Genomic DNA, 18,770 nt, shown 5'->3' with positions numbered 1-18,770 from the left:
AGAGAAATAATATGTAGGAAAAAAAAACATTATTTAGATTCTTCAATTTATTCAGCCCCGCCACTGCGTAATGCCGCAGACTCAGTTAAGTATGGAAGTCCATAGGTCAAAAAATTCAATACCAAAATTTATTTTTTAGCATGGTCACCATGCAAAAAAACTCATTGGTGAATTAAAATGTGTGATCATCCGAGCCAACAGGAGGTGTCAGCGGCTCGCCAGGATGATGACAGATCCGGATGTCAACAACACTCACCCGGTATCATTGTGACGTATACTTCTGTGCAAATTGTGTGTGCAAAATGTTAGATTTGAAGAGTAGAATCTGAGTCTCATTTGTAGCTCTATGATCTGAGTACGACTCGAGTAACCTCGCGTCTTTCAACTCGGAAGAAAAGAGTACGAGTAGAATCCATGGACTTTTTTGAGCAACGTGTCAACAGCCAATGTTATGGCAACCACAAACGGAAAGAAACAAAAACAGGGAAGGGACACTGCGGTAAGGTCTCCCTCCTGTCTCTCTCTGTCTCTACACACACACACACACACACACACACACACACACACACACACACACACACACACACACACACACACACACACACACACAGAGAGAGAGCATAAGTAGTTTACTCAAAACTAAACTAAGGTTAAATGTTAAGTACAATGTGAAGGTTATGAGAGGCCGCGGGTAAACTCGAGCATGGCTGTGCTCTTTATCTCCACCCAGGTGCAGGGAACTAATGATAGCAGTGTGGTGAGCAAGGTGTCTGCCGCTGCCCAGGGATACTTCCAGGATGCTTTCCTCCAACACTTTGTGTGTAAGGTGGCCAGAAGAGCCCCGCTCATCAACAGGTCAGTCTGGAGTGGAGCCTCAAAACAATGGACACCATTGTTTTGTTTCAAAAATAAAAATGATATTGTTGTCATGTTTTACAAACAAAAGTGAAAACTCCATGTAACAGGAATACTGTTATATCTGTATTGATGAAACTACAACAATGTGTCTTGCCATTTGTACTTTAAACATGGTGGCAAGTTACCTCCGGCTGTGGTAATTACAATAAGGTATTAACTTACTTTTGATAGCTAGCTACTGTCAGATCCACAGTGGATCATCAACCAAATGCCTTAGTATCTATGTATACCTTGGGGGATATGAAATGGCATATATAATGAAACTTTATTGACAGCCGTAGCCAGTAGAAGACTAACAACAATTAAAAAACATACAAAACAGTTACAAATAAATACATTGGTTCATAAAACTCTAAAAACTCTCTTGTAAAAAAATAAGAAAATCTATAAGAGGCACTCGTACCAATGTTTCCACATCAGGGAGCGGTATCTAACAGTGCTAAACCTAGGATTAGTCAACACCTTAATCACATTATTAAGTGAGCCATCAAGTCTGCTTTTAAAGCTGAACATGAGGTTTCTTAGGAGAGCCTGGAAGGTGGTTAGACCAGAGTCGCAGAAGAGCTGACTAGCACTGCCACCCCTAGGCTTCTTCAGGAGAATCCTGAGAGCATCGTTATAAGCCACCTTTAGCTTGCGCAGACTCTCTTTTTTATAATTCACCCATAAGGGGGCTGTATACAGCGGGGTGCAGTAAGCTCTAAATAGGTTCACCTTGACCTCAACTGAACAGTAGTGAAATTTCCTGGCTAACATATTAGCTTGGACATAGAGCATTCTACGCTGTCTATACATGTCAGCATCATCTTCCATCTTATCTGTAATGATGTGCCCCAAATATTTACAGCTGCTACAAACAGAGAGGGTTTGATCCGACAAGTAGAACACAGGGAAATGCTGTTTCTGATCCCCCTTGGTCCTGCAAATGACTACCACACTCTTTTTGGCATTGTATTTGATGTCATACGTGACCCCATACTCAGAGCAAATGTTCAGTAGCTGCTGGAACCCAGCACTACACGGGAAACAATGGCCAAATCATCGGCATACATAAAATGGTTGATCAAAGTGTTACCTATCATGCAGCCAGTCCTACACCCTCCCAGCAGCCTTGACAGGTCATCCATATACAGATTGAAGAGGGCGGGGGACAGCAGCCCCCCCTGCCTCACCCCATTGCCTACACTGAAGGGGGAGGATAGGCTGTTCCCCCATTTTACCTGCATACTCTGCTTGGCATACCAGTATGCCAGGATGCGTATAATGCATCCAGGCACACCCCTCTGCTTCGTAACATGTAACATGTTTAGTAACATGTGTTGTGTATTTCTTCATGTTTCAGGGGCTACTATGTTCGCTGGAGAGCTGTGGACCACTGTGTGAAGAGGTTTCTTCAAGTGACTGAAAACTGTCCTAAAAGACAGGTTGATGTTTGATTGCTAGCAGAAATGACAAAATGTGCACCTTATTTCATTTGTTTTCGCTTCTTACTCTCATTCTCTCATCCTCTGTCTGTATCTAGATATTGTCTTTGGGTGCAGGTTTTGACACTCTGTATTTCCGCCTGCATGCAGAGGAGGCTCTCGACAGAGCTGTGCTGTTCGAAGTGGATTTCCCAGATGTTGCTCGACGCAAAGCCACCCTGATCAGTGGCAATACTACACTGAGTGGACAATTGGACTCAGACCCATTTTCTGTCACAGGTCTGCCATGCCCATCCACTTGTATCACACATGCATTCATAGGCAGGGATTAGCAACCTGTGGGTTTTAAGAAAAATAATACTGCATTAAAGTAATCAACAAACTATACTATAAAAACGGATCAAACATTGGCCAGATTGGCAAATAATTAATATAAGAAAGAGGCAAAGAAATCTAGTTTGTCTATTTTCAAAATAGTTATCGGTGGAACCGAGTCGAACTAATGCCTCAACTCCTACATTTCCAAGTGCTTGTCAGGGTGTCGGGGTTCCCAGTTCAAATGATTATTTTGGCAAAATTGTGATCCAAAAAATATTTTTGGGCTAGATATACATTGCTAATATACTGCCATTAATGTGCCCATGACTGTTTCTATGTCTCCACTCTCCAGGCCCTGTATATGTGTCCAGTAGTCAGTATTGCCTGCTAGGGGTGGATGTCAGAGAAGCGTCCCAGGTGGAAGAAGCACTCGGTGAGGCCGGGATGGACTGGGCTGCCCCTACCCTACTGCTCTCTGAAGTGGTGCTAACTTACATGGAGACACAATGGTACTTAGTATTTACATGTATGTGTCAGAGGAGTAGGGCCATATCTCTGTATTTGTGCATGGATTTGTTTTTGCAGTAATTATATGGTACATCTTGCATATTTTGCGTGGTACAGGTCGGACGCTGTCATCGGTTGGGCTGCGCAGCTCTTGCCCCAATCCCTGTTTGTAATGTATGAACAGATCCGGCCCCACGACCCCTTCGGTCGCATCATGCAAGATCATTTCCTGAAGCTTAACTCTACTCTGCATGCGCTTCGACAATACCCAAACACTGCTGCCCAGATACGCAGGTTCCTGGACAAGGTCAGTGCCCATTCGCAAGTTTATAATTACAAGTTAAGTTAGGGCAACAAAAATATACCCCATTCTGTATAACGACTGTTATCTGTTGTGTGTTTTACTAATGAATCATCGGAAATATTCTTCACCATGTTCATCATGTGTTGTCAGGGCTGGGAGCAGTGTGTGTGTCTGGATATGAATGATTTCTACATGGACCTCAATGAGGAGGAAAGACGCACAGTGGAGAGCCTGGAGCCTTTTGATGAGTATGAGGTTAGCAGCTTGGCTCTACACATAATACATACTGTAAATACCTTTTTACCTGTCTTTTGGCTTCTGCTCTTTTCAGTCCTCTCCATCCAGGTGCTCATGTGTACATTCCTACCAACAACAAAATTGCATGTTTTAATGTCCTTGTATATCTGTATCCCCCAGGAATGGCACCAGAAATGTTCCCACTATTTCATCCTCACCGCCTCTCGAGGCACTCTGACCAAACAGGCTTTACTCACACAACCACCAGGTAACTCCATTTAGTTGATATATTTAAACGGCTGCATATCACTAACGGGCTACATCTGTCTTTCTAACTCTGTTTTCTTTGACTTCGGTGTTTCCAGTTGTATCCAGAATCTCCTCCCTGAGCCCCGTTCTCCTGAGTGCGAGGATCCTCCCAGAGGAAGTGGGTGTGGAGGGACTGGGCATGGCCTCCTCTTGTATGGGCCCAGGCCAGGTCCTGCTCACTGGAGGCTCTAGTCGAGGAGGCAGGGGGGCAGCTCCAAGGCTTCTCCTCAGAGGTCAGGCCGGCTGGAGATGTGCCCGTGTGGAATCCTCCTCAGACTGGAGTAGGTTTGTTTTTGCTTTTCTTGATCAGTAGCATACTGAGAGGTATACTGGAGGTCAAAGCTTTTATTCTTCTTAATTATTTCATTTATTACTGTTTCTACCACCAGGCGTGCGGCTATATCACACTGTGACCTCCCTCCCTGGAGGGGATGCCATACTGTATGGAGGTCGCTCCTCACCTCTCAACCCAGTCAGAAGCCTGCTCAAAGTGACCGTTGAGCTCTGTGGCCCACCTGACTCTGTTGGCTCAGAGGACCAGGGCATTGTGAAACTGTCCGTGAAGGAGATGGCCTGCACGGGGGATACACCGCAGCCAAGATGGAGGCACTCTGCAACCATGGTCAGCCACAGCGGTGAGAGATTTACAACAATGTAGGTGTGAGCTCTAAACTAGCTAGCATATACTCCAGTCCTGGCAAGAAATACATTATTTTCTAGACGTTCTGTGATTCTGCTTGTAAAAGCAAAGTTCAGTTTCCGAAAATTGGATAACCATTCATAAAGCATGTACGGTACCTCAAATCTTTGTAGATTTACAGACCCAAGAATAAGAAATGAGAGTAGACTTGGTCAGATTATGTTGGTTGAACCATAGACATTAAAAGGTAGACGCCTCTTCTGGCTCTGGGGCGTGTGTCAAAATTGAAGGCACAGTTTTTCAGAGATTCCTTGCGAAGCATGCGTAACATACTGGAAAGTCCTGGAAAAGACGCGCTGTGATTGGCCAGTAGTCACTTGAGTGACAGCGAGAGACATGGAGGAGTCGCATGAGTGACGTCACTTGGGCAGCGACACAACGTGCCTTCAGCACTTCCGCTTGACTTCCTGCCTTCAATGGAGACACATCGCTCCAATTAACTACAGCGGCCAGTGAGGCATCTATTTTTTTTAATATCCATGGGTTGAACCTTCTCCATTTCCACATACTGTAGACAAGGACTTCCTGTTCATTTTTGGTGGAAGAAATGAGGTGGAGCCAGTGTTGGGTGATGGTCACTTCCTGTCTGTAGACCAGCAGCATTGGACTGAGGTTTGTTGAACCCAACACAGTTGTATATGTCCCATATGTGCAGTGGTGTTTTGGTCTTTCTCTGCAATTGTAATCGTGTGTGTCTGTGTAGATCCTGATTGAGGGCGCACCACCCGAGGCCCGTTTCTCCCAGTCAGCATGTCCATACCAGGGAGGAGTGGTTATGTTTGGTGGGCTGGGGAGGGAGGGTGTGCCACTAGGAGACACAGTAATGCTAAGGCCCACCAAAAGAGGCTTCCACTGGGACAGGCTAGAGGTCCAGCCCCCTCCGATTCCCAGGTATCTAGCTACTGTACATGAAAACACATAAAGGCATTTAATCTAAACAATATACTAGAGGACAGCTCAACACTTCACTTAGCGACAGTTTGCTGTAGATGTTTACAGTATTGTTTGTTTACATTAACACCTTTTGATGCCCTGTGGGCTGAACGTTGTTTCTGTGTAGCGGATTTGGCAAGCAAAACATTTAGGGGGAGATATTTGTTGTGCAGTTTCTGAGGAAATGAGAGTAGGAGAAATACAAGAGGGACCATAGCTGCCCAATTTTCATCCATATTCCAAATCACAGAAGGGACTTGAAGTCTTTCAAATGAAGGTGATGTAAAGAAAGCTAATGTTGTGTCCACCCTTCTGTTCTGTCCAGATATTCTCATTGTGCTCATGTGATTGGAGATCGTCTGATTTTGGTGGGTGGAGTTTGGCTGCATTCAGAGTGTGTGCCAGGTGTTGCATTTATACATCTGACCACTGGGACCAGTGTGGAGCTCACACTGGACACAGTAAGTTGACTTTACCTCTTGCTGCTTATTATAGTTATAATCACATAGATTATTTTATGGGATTTCCCCTATTGTTAACACCTCAAAGGTTTGATGATGAATTTCCCTATCAGCTTCATGTTTGGGACGGTGACCGGAAGGCTCACCCCAAAACACGCTCGGCCCCATTTAGTTTTTGCCGACTGCCTGTTGTTCAGTTCTTTTCTTCTTTTTTTTTGTAATTCAAATATTTATTTATTTTTCAAAATGGTACAACATATAAATTCGGTAACCATTCCGAGGTCGCCGGATTTGCACCCGAGGCGACTGTTTTGGGGGGGAACATTTTGGTATTCTTTTCTTTGGGACCATTAAGCAATTGACTTGATGTTGAAATGTCTCTCTTGTCTGTTGCTCCTCTTCTAGACCTCTGTACCATGGCCTCTGTTGCTACATTCATTCTGCAGTGAGCTGACAGACCCTGAAGAACCAGTTGTGCTCCTGATAGGTGGGGGTGGTAACTGTTTCTCCTTTGGGACTCATCTTAACCACCAGCCTGCCACTGTGGACCTCAGATCTGCACTAGGATGAAATGATTTGTGCTTCTCTGACACTGACTCGGCTAGTTTGGTACAAACCTAAACAGAAGAATCTGAAAATTCCAAAGGAGGAGCTGTGGAGTTGACATTATTTGAGATATAATGTAAATGCTCTTATCAGGCCTGATATGAATCTAAAGTAACTGGACTATTGTAGAATGTATGGCAAATATACTAATATAAATTATACTAATATATGCTTTTTTCTGTGTGTGTGAATGGAACTATGGAGACTTGAATGTGCTAGGCTTTACCCATATACAGTAACATACCAATCTTACAGGAGGAGGACTGTGACATAAACAGACTTGACACATCACACTCCAAAGAAACGTTCTCATAATTTGCTTGCCAGACAGGTTTTTATTTCAGGTGAGACCTCAGTTTAAAAAATAAATAACGTTTTAAGAATTGAGTCTGATTATAGATCTGATCATATTGGGGGCTTATTTGTTTTTAAATGTGGAACTCATTTTGGTGAAGGTTGGTCGGGTCACTCTGTGCAGCGTCTGAAGGACTGGACAGAGGGCGCAGCAGCGCCCCATTCGCTGGGCTTGCGGTACTCTCCCTTCTCCAGGAAGTACTGGCGGCCACGGTAGTTGCAGTGCTCGTAGAAGACCCACAAGCCGTCGAACACCTTGCATGAGTTGACCTCGCTCCAGCGGAGCTTCTCCAGCAGCGAGGGGCAGTCCTCTGTGGCCTCGTACACCTGGCCCGCAAAGTCTACCTTCTCATACAGCTGCATTTTGTACTGGGTCCCACTGGTCTGGGAGGAGGGACGCAAGAAAAGGAAGTGTGTGTAAAATGTCGGTTATGTTCCGGGGAAGGGCCAAGGACTGTCTAAAAGAGGACGGGATGCGAAGACCGTAAGGGCGCCGCCATGTTGCTCACATGGTGCTCCATGGAAGGAAAGAAACATGCGCAATGGGCTATATGCAGCCAACACTTCCTCGTTCAGCTTCCTTGGTCTCAACTGCGCATGTTCCTTTCCTTCCATGGAGCACCATGTGAGCAACATGGCGGCGCCCTTACGGTCTTCGCGTCCCGTCCTCTTTAGACAGTCCTTGGGAAGGGCATAAAGTGGTGGAGCACAGGGGAGGGAGGAACGGTTAGTGCAGCGGGTTGGGAAAGAAAGGGGAGGGGATGTGGGGGGTATGAGACAAAGGGGGGAATATGGAGATGAGATTCATATCACAACATGGTCATCTGTTTGTTTCTGGTCTTTGACATTTGAGCCAAAGGTATACATAGTATTCCATCATGTTTGTGCATTGCACATACATATGTATGCTGCACTGAATTAGATTGATTTTGTTTTGCATGAAAGTGGGTTGACTGATGATTATGCCCTGTGGTACTGGGTCAGCTGATAAGCAATATTGATCTGTTGTTATGTGCAGGTCGTAGAAATAGATGGTATGGTATTGAGCTTCATTTACAAAGCTCTGAACCAGTAGTGTCGACAGTCGACACCAACTGCATGGCCGCATTGGCATGGCCAAACTCAGCCCTTTTATTCATTTACTCTGTCCAGTAGACAGTGGGTCCGGATGCCAGAGCTATGAACATAACACAATTAGTTATTACATAACTTATATTAGAACCTCCCAGGGGCCTGTTTCACGAAACCTGGATGAACTAATCCAGGATTTAAATCAAAACCGGTTAATCGCTGATCCAGCATATATTAAGACAGGATATCTGTTAAATCACATTTTAATCTCTAATCAAGTTTCGTGAAACAGGCCTGTGGTAGAATGCAGTGCCAATAACATCACGGTTGTACAATACAAGTGCAGAAAGGGGGGTCTTAAAACACGTCTTTGAGGTGTTGACCACTTGAATCCTATATATACTGTTGAAAGGTCTTATTTTCCCCCTCATCGCTTAGCCCTCTACAAGCTTCCGACTTGACTATATGCCAGTGTTAGCCTGTAGATATGCTACTTTCACCAAAGTATTTGCCCCAGAATAGGGATGCTAGGGTTCCTGTGGTTAATTAAAACACCTGCTTTAAGATTTAGGGATGTTACGATGAGACATTTTGGCCGATATCGATATAATTAATTGCTGTTGTGGCCAATATAATATAACCGATGTCGATATGATCTCATTCTGTATTAAGAAAATTATATTTTTTTCCAATCTGAAAAAAGGCTTATAAACTAAATTAAAAAACGTAATTAAAAACTTCATTCCAAAACTAGGGGTGCACCATTATTGAAATGTTGGCCCAAATCCAAACAAACAGCTTGAATGTAGTATTTATATTTAAAATGTTCCAACTTGTTGACTGTTTTGAAAGCTTCCCCAGAAAACACTGATATAATTAGCAGCCTTCATCATAACAAAAGGCTTTTTCAGTCTTTTATTTATTTTTCAACATAATTATTATAAAATAAAATATCTGCTAAAACCGATATATTATTTACGATACCGATTTGTTTGCCGATGCATCTCCCATCACTAGTTAAAACGGTTAAACTAGTTAAAATCTCAGCAGAAACCTCTAGATGCTGTCAGACGAGGCAGTGGCTGACTTACAAAGTGGATCATCTTGCAGGAGCTGAGGCGGTCATTCAGGCCCATCCAGCGCAGGAATTCTGGGTACTCCCCCCGGGTCAAGACATACTGGTACCCCATGTAGTTGAGCCTCTCGTACACCACCCAGACTCCACTCTCCACCCGGATGGAGTTACAGCGGCTCAGATAGGCGTGGAAGTCAGAGCAGTCGCTGTCACACTCATAGCGACGGCCCTGGAAGTTCTTATCCTCGTAAAATACAATCTGGAGGAAATAGATGCAACCATTTACGGATATTCAGATAACAGGCTGTTCCTTTCTAAAGATAATATATTTGAGATGTTGCTTCTTTAGTCGATTGATTCAAAATATTGTTGCTGTTCTCAGTTAATATACAAAACTAGTCTAGGTAACTGTAATTTTAAATGTTTGTCATTTTTTGTGTCCTTATCCACCATCTAGATGACATGAGATCCATCCTCCCATTCCATCTTCTTACTCACCCTGCCCATCTTTGACATTGTATGCAGTCTGGCCCCGATGTTGAGTGGTTACGGTCCCCCTGAAAGTCTGGATGCGTGAGTAGCTGTTTACCAGCCCCTTTTATATCCACGCTCTTCCACTTTTATAAACAAAACAGTGGTGGCGGTGGGGAACAATCGCTTTGTCATGAAAATGAGATCCAAAAATTGAGTCAGTGATTCTTTTGCTATCGACTTTTTCCAGAAACACGAGGTGGGATTATGGCATAATGGCAGAGGACTGTGAGCGTACAGCCGTACACTGTGCCTGTTTGGCTGGATGCAATGCCCCACAACTCACCTCACTTCACGCCTGCACCATTACATACAGCACCAGCAACCTGACCCCACTTGGCTGGCACCCACCAACTCATGCCAAAAATCCATCTGCAGTGTATAATGAATGCCTTGTTGTGCAAAGGTTTTTGTCAAATGTTGTAAGTCCTTTATAGTATTTTGAGTTTTTTTCTTTTCTTTTACCCGACAGATTCTTCATTAATTTGTGCGGCCTTGTTTTGAGAAAAGCATTTGGAGCAGGAAATCACATAGGCAAATAATTGCACAAGAAAATGTACATCTTTATTCATTTATAACGTTTCTTACATTTACATTGTGAATCGTGCTCTTTTCATACTGTGTTCAGGCCATAGTGCAAATAAGAATTCGGTTACAGCATTAAGGCATAGTAAGTTACAGTACAATATTCCACACTGGCCACAAAGGTGAAAATACAGAACGGGTGAAACTACAGAACAGCATTTTGGACAGTTTGGCAACATAGTTCTTTATGAAATATATCATTCAGCAGTCCATATGATGCAATATGTACCTCCTTTTGCCCATATAACATTAAGAAGCTGCCATGGGCACATTCTGCTCAACACAGCTCTATATCATTTGAAAGGTGTGCACTGGGAAAGCAGTAAAACAGATATATATATATTCTTTATATTACATTCCTTATAGACACACTGAATGAAACTTGTCTTATACACCCAATCCCCCGCTTTATTTTATGTAGACAAAAATATACTAAGCTAAGCTGAGCCAGCTCTGTCTGTTATACTCTATTTAGATACCAGTACTCTCTATTTTAGAAGTATTTCATACTATGTCGTCATTGTGCCCAATTTAGAAAGGAGGAAAAGGCATCGGTCACTTAAGACTGCTCCACTCCATGCTTCCAACTCGATACCCATCTTATCTACAGATTGGAGAATTCAAGGAGCATGCTGTGTATCTGCAGCTCTCCTATATGCTCACGTCAAGCTTTGACATGTCTTTGGGTACCTTTTCTCTAGTAAAACTAGCTCAACCAACTCATGCTATGCTCCCTCTGCAGACATGGCAGCACACGACATCCAACACATCAGGTCTGCTGGTAACATGGGTTGAGCTATCGTGCACAATGATCACACAGATTTGGAAATAAAAATACTCAAGCATATACCTAGAAGTTAAGAGTTCCAAAACCTACCAAAGCAGCCGGATATCTCATATTCAAGGACACCGCTCAAATGACGATGGCCCGTCTGGTCCCCACATGTTTGGTGCCGTTAGACGTGGACTCCACCGAGCTTTGTTTACCTCCAGAGGGTTCACTTGGGGGCCTCGGACATGAAAGCATATACGGTTTGAGGCCATCAAGTTCCTGTATGTGCCCCGTTTCCAGCAGCCACGCGTGGAACCTTTGCTCAACCAAGTCCCTTAACTGTTCCTGCTGCTCCCTGGAGACAAGACAGAACAGATTTGTTCGAATGGATAAAGTCAGGGAATTCCCACAGATACTGTACTACTTAAAGCCAGTGACTTCACCTGAGCTTCCTACAGTATACTGTATGCATTTTTCATATTTGCTTTACTACTGTGAGGAGTCTAATCACCCCCCAAAAAAGGGACAAAAATGTAAAGCCTAATTACTTGCGCAAGCAGAGCATGCAAGTAATAGTTTTACTCGTATGCACCGTCCCAGCCAACCCGCCACTTTTGATGCGTATGGACCGTCCCAGCAAATTGTGCCTGATTTGCTGGGACCAGATTACATGGTGTGTATATGTATAACTAGCTCTCAATGATGACGTAAGAAATATGTGGATTAAAGGACCCAATGCCAGAGTGTAATTGGTTTTCGATGGTGACGTAATGACGATATGTTTTAGTGTTGGGATTAAAGGTAATGCTCCTGTGTATACATGTATGTAATCTGGCACCACTGCCGTATCGGGCACAATTTGCTGGGACGGTGCATACACATCAAAAGTGGCGGGTTGGCTGGGACGGTGCGTAGGCGCAAAGTAACCACAGTATACTGCTAATCAACTTACAAATTACATATACATAGTATATATAACTAGCTCTCAATGATGACGTAAGAAATATGTGGATTAACCCATTCTGACCGGGCACCCATTTTGGTGTCGGCATCATGTTATGCTTTAGCTATTAAAAAATAGCAGATCTACAAGCTCATATCGCGCCACCGAGTGGCGCGATACGAGCTTGTAGGTCTGCTATTTTTGAATAAAATCGAAGAACGACTGACATTTTTATAATCTGATCTCAGGTCAGAATGGGTTCATCAGACCAGTGTGTGTCCGGCGGAAACCTCGTATGAATCTGATCTCAGGTCAGAATGGGTTAAAGGACCCAATGCCAGAGTGTAATTGGTTTTCGATGGTGACGTAATGACAATATGTTTTTTACACCTAATAATTAGAAATTCCTTCACAGAGATACTGAGATTTGACAGTTTATAGCGGTCGAAAGTACTTGCGCGCTCTGCTTGCGCACTAGTTGGCCATTCATGGCCTACTAGTGTGCAACAAGCAAGTATGCACTCGACAGAGTGCAGTTCTAGTTCATGCTATCGCGACAGTGTAGGCATGCTGCAAAACAAACTTAAATAAATATAGAATATAAATGATATACAATATTCAGATGCATGTTGTTTATACAGATGCTAGTTTCATTGTTTACCTGGTATCCAAGTTTCTTAAAGACACTATTTTGTTCTCTCTGCCCTTTATTTATGTGACTTATTTATGTATTTATCTTGTTTGTTGACAATCATGAAAATGCCTCAATCATTTCATTTTGGGGTCATTTATACTCAATAAATAAATCAAATAAATACTCAATTACATTGCTTTTTTGTTATAAAAAAAGATAACTGCAAAAGGAAGATTCACGATTCAAGCAATGGTTAGTCCTACATGATATTGCCATTTTGTTTTAACTATTCTGTAAAAGTATAGCTTAAAGAAGATAATAAAGTGAACTCCTGAAAGTAATTCTGGTGATTTTTTTTGCTTCTCTTCTCCTGTATTTGTGATGCATGAGTGGGCAGTAAACGTACTTGTTGAGACGAGCCTCCGCCACGGTCCTCTGCCACTTCTCCACCCTCTTGTGTTTCTCCTCCAGTGCCGCCTGGTACGGCGCAGGAAGCTCCCCCGGCATTTCACACGTGTCGCCCTCCATCTTGAAAGGCACCACCATGGTCTGGAATTCCGTCGGAGACAGCAGACGGAAGCAGCAGCCCGGGTCTGGGCTGGTGGCGGTGGAAGAGTGAATGAGGCCCTCGGCGCCCAGCACTAAGGGCTGATCCCAGACGTTGGGCACCACGGCCAGTCCCACAGCGGCCATGTGGTCCTCCAGGGAGGGGTAGTACGTGGGAAAAGGCCCCAGGGTGATGTCCGTGTTCCCGGGTAAGAGCAGAGGGCGGGTGGGGGTCAGGGTGTGGACGCTGCAGTGCGAGGAGGAGCTGACGACTATGCGGGCAGCCACGCACACCACGTGCACGTTCTCGCAGCCGTGGATGTGAACGCTGGTCTCCACAGGACCCAGGACCACCGTGCTGTTGTGGCACTTGTCCACGCTGACTGATCTGAAGGTACATACATAATGCATGTTCATACACACAAAAGATAATTTCTCTCATTTAAAATTAATATGTATTTGACTGTGGACCCCCCCCCCCCCCCCCCCCCATCTGAAATATATATTTGTGTGAGCTTGTAGATCAGCTATTTTCAAATAGCCAATGTAGGCTACTGACTGTCTGTATATGATTAAAGTGGTTAAATAGATCTTTATGATATTTAATACATTTTGCTGAGGACCCCCTGGAACCCCCTCAAGGACTGCTGGGGGTCCCCGGACCCCACTTTTAGAACCAATATCAGAGGGTGTAGAATACAAAATAAAATAAAAAGAATGTTTAGTTCCCAAACATATTTCGCTTTTTGAGGGTCACTAGCCCCTCCTATGTCCAGCTTTGGGTTTGTGCAAACACAACATTGTGTTAACACAAACATTGAATGGCATTGACAATGAATGGCCAGCTTTAAGTTTGTGTAGGAAGAAAACCCAGACTGGATCCGTGGATCCGGATCAAGATCTTCAAATAGTAAAATTAACAGGAAATTAACATGTTTCTAAAAAATAAATAAATATAAGTACTGGGTTTGGTGATGCTTTGTCTAGATTGTCTGAATCAACTTTGTTTGTGTTCATTTCACGAAACTAAAATGTGACTTTGAGAGCTGTTTCAGCGTACAATGTAAGTCAGCATATTTTGAATTATCAATTTCTAATCAATGGAGCAATAATTTTTTTGATTTACTGTCCACAATTGCAGTTACATCATGGCACGGTATTGGTAACTACACAACTCAAAACTCAAAAAGTGCTCTTGCAGTTTTTATGAGAGCTAGTCTGTTTGGAGGTAGGCCAGCCGTACCTGACCGGTGAGAGGAGATAGATGAAGGCACTGGAGCATCGGTGGATCTTGATGTTGGCACCGACCAGCTTTTCAGAGTCTTTAGCCAGTGTCTGTTTGAAGACCTGCGACATGAGCACCATCTTGCTGCCAGGTGGAGCCAAGTGGGTGTTCCTGGCTATCTTGGCTCTCTTCATGGCCCCCTCCACTGGAAAACACAAACACACACACACCACACCACACCACAACACAACACAACACAACACAACACAACACAACACAACACAACACACACACACACACACACAAAGCATAACGTTGACAGACATGTACCGCAGGTGTGAGCTAGCACACACCTGCGGTAATAGTGTTCTATATTTGATGTGCCAATAGTTGTGATGGGGGTTTCATCTATTCCTTATTCAAGCAGATTTGCATACCTTGCTGAGCCCAGGCTATTTTTTTGCCGGAACGCAGGCAGTTTGTCATGCCAAATGGGTTAAATATGAGGTTGTTTCGGAGGCAGGTGAGGAGCTGTTGCAGGGGAAAGGAGCGGGTGAGTTTGGAGAAGCCAGCCTGGCCCTGCAGGGGGTCTTTGAGCAGCAGTTTGTGTAGAGGGTAGACACTTCTACCATGACCCATTGAGCCCTCCAGCAGCAAACTCAAGCCCTGCATGGCTTCCAATGACACCTGGACAGTCACAGGACACGACCATAAAACACAATCAGCCTAAATCTATCTTAATAAAGATTATTTTACAATCAGCCTCAATCTATCATAATAAACATTCTTATAGATTTTGTTAAAATAAACCACCGTGTGGTTGTCTAATGCTTGGAGGTCCACAGACCTTACTGTCTCGTATGGCCTTTCCAGAGTCCGACAGCTGGCCTGGCTCCACGAGTAGCTCCAGCAGCTCACACAAGTGGCTCTGCACAAATGACAGGTGGGCCTGGTCATCCCAGTTCTGCAGAGCCAAGGAAGGACAGAGAGAGAGAGAGAGCACAATGAGAGGAAAAAGGGCAAAAAAACCAGTCCTACAAGTTTCCTACACAATGCACTTGCAGATGTTTCCCACTGAAATACAGGTAAAGGATCGGAAATATGAAGCAAGCATTTATGAACAAATGTTTTTTATGTGTGAAACTTTCTGCCTCAACTCTACCATAGTCATATAATGGGACATTCTTCCACAGTAATATGGTGTTGTACGTCAGGGGAAAGGACCTTCCGAATCCCCAGAATCATCAGAATCACTTTATTTGTCATTTTCCTATGTACTTGCATACAAAAGAACATGAAATATCGTTTCCCCTCAATTATTGGCAGTGCAAGATAAAACATAGAGCCTATTTAAAAAATACAAGCTAAAAACTAAAACAAAACATGGACAAACATTTAAAAAGAGCCCCAGTATGTATGATGACATGCAATTCATATGGAAAAGTTAAGAGTTATCAACACCACGCACAACCTATGAATAAATAAAGTGGCATGGTGCTATCCTTAAAAACAAAACGTTACCAGCACTGTTTTTTTTTTAAGTGCTGTTGTGCATCCAAAGCACACCTTGTTCTGTGAGCTGGTCTTGGCCTCTCGGTCGGAGCAGGCAGAGGAGGTGCGGGGGCTGGGCCACTCTTCACCGAGCAGAGAGGTCCGCAGGGACACACGGCTCAGCTGCTGGATGTAGAGGAATAGGATGAACTGCAGTGTGTCCACAGACAACTGGAAGAGAATGGAGGGGAGGGGCGGAGAATGAGGATAGTGATACAGGCGGGTGGATATCAATATCTGGTTCGCTTTCCCCCCTTGGGCCAAAAATAGCTAACAAAACAATGAGCACAGTATGCCCCCCACAAAAGATAGACGACACACAAAAGCAAGTGACATGGTGAGATAATGTTACAGCTTGACAGAATGCAAGCTAGTTGCAACACCAACTATTGGCAGCCTGTATACATCCAAACATAAAAGTCTATTTGATTGTATTAAACGAGGCACGGAAAGCTTGCATTATTCTTTATGTGCAAAGTGTTTCGCAATGATGGGCGGTGTGCGTTTTGCTCACCATTAGGTGGTTTCTTCCAGACAGCAGATATTAAAGAAACATCACACCTGTGTGCTGTGCAGTGAGGGGCGCTCAAAAATCACACCCGTGTGAAGTGAGGAGTCTTATCATCCTACATCATGAACATATACATCACATTCTGTGCTCAGTCAATCAAATCATCACAAATGTCATTCCGGCCTTGCGTCTTCATTTTTTTGTCCTCACTTTTGCCTTCAATGCTTGTGTTAACACAAACACGGAAAGCTGGGCATAGGAATAGGAGGGGCTAGTGCCCCTCAAAGATCTAGTTGCGGCCAGTCTTCCCCTGTTCGTCTCTCACCTTGCTCCTTTGACGATCCAGTTCTCTGGAGGTGGAACACTGGAACAGACACTCCGCCCACTCCAACTTCTCCTCAGGCAGGTGGCCCACAAGAAGGTCGAAGGTCTCAAAGTAGAGCCATGCAAGGTCTTCTGTGAGCTGCAGCTTTCCACAGGCGATGTGCTTCCACATGGCCCAGCCCAAAGTAGGGAAGCAGCCATCCCGCGTACGCACATAGGTCACCATCTTACGAAGGTAGTAGATGCCGAGTTTGGAAGGGGGAGCCACCTACAATGACATCATGCATGACATCAAAATCTGAATCCCCCCCCCCCGCCCCATTTCCCCTCACTGTATATGTATCTTTTCCCTTTTTGCTTCCTATATGATGAATTCCTTTTCTGTTCTTTAGCTACATAGAAGTGTCTATTTGTATGTCTCTAAATGTTTTGATGAATTGAACAATGTGGACCCTGTTGTAAACAAGTGTAATGCTTAATTGGGTCGTCCACTCACAGTTAACAGTCTTTGTATTGAGTTTGTGCTTAAAATGTACTGTAAATTCTACAAACTGTTAATAAATATTTCAATCAATCAATCAATGCATTATTATTTTTTAGACTTAGACTTAGAGCATCGGTGTGTGGGACAGTGGGACACACTTACATAGGGGACCATAACAATTAACAAGTATAATATATTCACCGGCAATGCCCCCAGCAGGAAGGGCTCTGTGCGTGGCCATATGCTCACTTTGTCTGGCTCCATGTCTGATAAGGAATGAGACAAAATTATAGCTACGGAACGTTTTCATAACAGAATAATAATATGTATTACCATGACACAGAACAAAGTGACTACTATACACACAGAATCTCTCAAACTACCAAATGTCAACTTTATCTACCCATTAAAAAGTGTTGCTGCTGATAGCAATACCCAGTGACTTATATCAGCCGAGAGGCTGAGCCTGGGAGATTAACAACTGTATGGCGCGCAACTAAAAAGACTCACGTCACGTCCAAACAAAAATCATATCCATTCCAATCCAGTGCACAAATACAAATATAAACCCTGTTTGACTTTCATACAGACTTTGTTGATATGAGAGTAGAGCTGTTGCTGGGGAAATAGTTTCCCCCATTTCCCTTTGTCTATTGGCTTAATCCTGATATGGTGTACTAACAGGGTAATATACAACCCACACTGAGAAAGCGTCAATGTTCCCATGACAACTGGCAGCATCAATAGTATGAGTTGCTCGCAAAAATAAACTTGACTTAAACGACTTGGCATCAGCTTAGTTTAGCAAGCAGGCGTGATTAAATCTCACAATATAGGCTATTGGTGCAGTGCTCTCTCCACGTAAAACGTAACTTGGTGGATGGATGGGGCTACTAGCCTACTATGGTTTTCAGGCTCTCAGACATTAGCTAACTATGCTAACGACGCAGGGTCCGGAAGGGAGGGATCCGGCGCCTCCTGTGGTCTTACTTTGAGCTTCTGTACTCGTCGTCCAAGCAAAAATGATGTACTGTCTCGATGTTCCAGGGAGAGGAATGGATCTTTAAAGTCCGTCATAAGTGAAAGTAAAGATGTCGAGCTCCAGCTATGATGGCTGTTTTGTTTGTTGTGAATTCAAAGCAGACACACAAACACACACACATGAGGTTCTTCCTATTTGGCGCCCTGTTGTTCAGCCCATCTGTTGCGCGCATGGCAGCAAACGGCGGCGCGCCCGGGGTGAACTTTTATGGATCCAGTTTTGACATCACACATCAGTCATTTAAAAAAGGAGCTCTGATTTGATTGTGATAATAACCACAACGAACATTTTTTTCCTCTTTTTTTTCTAATCCGACTGAAAAATCTTAGATTCGTGACATTTTAGAATAGGGACTCCTGGCTCCTACGTTTCAAAATCGTGCGACTGTGTTGTGTCGAGTTGCTT

The 18,770-nt window shown here is 43.8% G+C and overlaps 2 protein-coding genes across 4 annotated transcripts; one reads left to right on the top strand and one right to left on the bottom strand.

Annotated features, from left to right (window-relative positions):
* Positions 1–279: 279 nt before the first annotated feature.
* lcmt2 (leucine carboxyl methyltransferase 2) lies at positions 280–7,310 on the top strand. Of its 3 annotated transcripts, XM_083776364.1 has the most exons (16): positions 280–499; positions 731–855; positions 2,261–2,342; positions 2,441–2,621; positions 3,013–3,169; positions 3,285–3,474; positions 3,622–3,726; positions 3,889–3,976; positions 4,074–4,298; positions 4,407–4,652; positions 5,232–5,329; positions 5,421–5,608; positions 5,976–6,111; positions 6,517–6,598; positions 6,973–7,061; positions 7,173–7,310. In XM_083776364.1, the coding sequence occupies exons 1-15, from the start codon at positions 452–454 to the stop codon at positions 6,984–6,986; spliced, it is 1,965 nt and encodes a 654-aa protein (XP_083632490.1). In that variant the 5' UTR covers positions 280–451; the 3' UTR covers positions 6,987–7,061; positions 7,173–7,310. The 3 variants fall into 3 exon arrangements, with proteins under 3 accessions (XP_083632490.1, XP_083632489.1, XP_083632488.1); XM_083776363.1 differs by having other exon boundaries at positions 6,517–7,061; positions 7,173–7,230; XM_083776362.1 differs by lacking the exon at positions 7,173–7,310 and having other exon boundaries at positions 6,517–7,100.
* tbccd1 (TBCC domain containing 1) lies at positions 7,176–18,748 on the bottom strand. Its single transcript, XM_083776786.1, has 11 exons — positions 18,314–18,748; positions 17,525–17,589; positions 16,841–17,107; positions 16,020–16,175; positions 15,301–15,417; positions 14,891–15,140; positions 14,472–14,658; positions 13,089–13,616; positions 11,250–11,460; positions 9,234–9,509; positions 7,176–7,455 (listed from the first exon to the last, which is right to left on the bottom strand). The coding sequence occupies exons 2-11, from the start codon at positions 17,585–17,587 to the stop codon at positions 7,183–7,185; spliced, it is 2,328 nt and encodes a 775-aa protein (XP_083632912.1). The 5' UTR covers positions 17,588–17,589; positions 18,314–18,748; the 3' UTR covers positions 7,176–7,182.
* Positions 18,749–18,770: the final 22 nt, after the last annotated feature.

The sequence above is a fragment of the Protomyctophum parallelum genome, assembly GCF_964188405.1.
Source record: "Protomyctophum parallelum genome assembly, chromosome: 11".
Classification (NCBI taxonomy): domain Eukaryota; kingdom Metazoa; phylum Chordata; class Actinopteri; order Myctophiformes; family Myctophidae; genus Protomyctophum; species Protomyctophum parallelum.
Note: the sequence above shows the minus strand (reverse complement) of the source record. Positions and strands in the feature narration are given on the sequence as shown.

Coding starts and splice junctions, on each gene's coding strand:
- lcmt2 (XM_083776363.1), top strand. CDS start 452: ATGGCAACCACAAACGGAAAGAAACAAAAACAGGGAAGGGACACTGCG. Junction 500..730: donor AACAGGGAAGGGACACTGCG/GTAAGGTCTCCC, acceptor ATCTCCACCCAG/GTGCAGGGAACTAATGATAG. Junction 3,977..4,073: donor TTTACTCACACAACCACCAG/GTAACTCCATTT, acceptor CGGTGTTTCCAG/TTGTATCCAGAATCTCCTCC.
- tbccd1 (XM_083776786.1), bottom strand. CDS start 17,587: ATGGAGCCAGACAAAGTGAGCATATGGCCACGCACAGAGCCCTTCCTG. Junction 15,141..15,300: donor AGGCCATACGAGACAGTAAG/GTCTGTGGACCT, acceptor GTGACTGTCCAG/GTGTCATTGGAAGCCATGCA. Junction 14,659..14,890: donor AATAGCCTGGGCTCAGCAAG/GTATGCAAATCT, acceptor TGTGTTTTCCAG/TGGAGGGGGCCATGAAGAGA.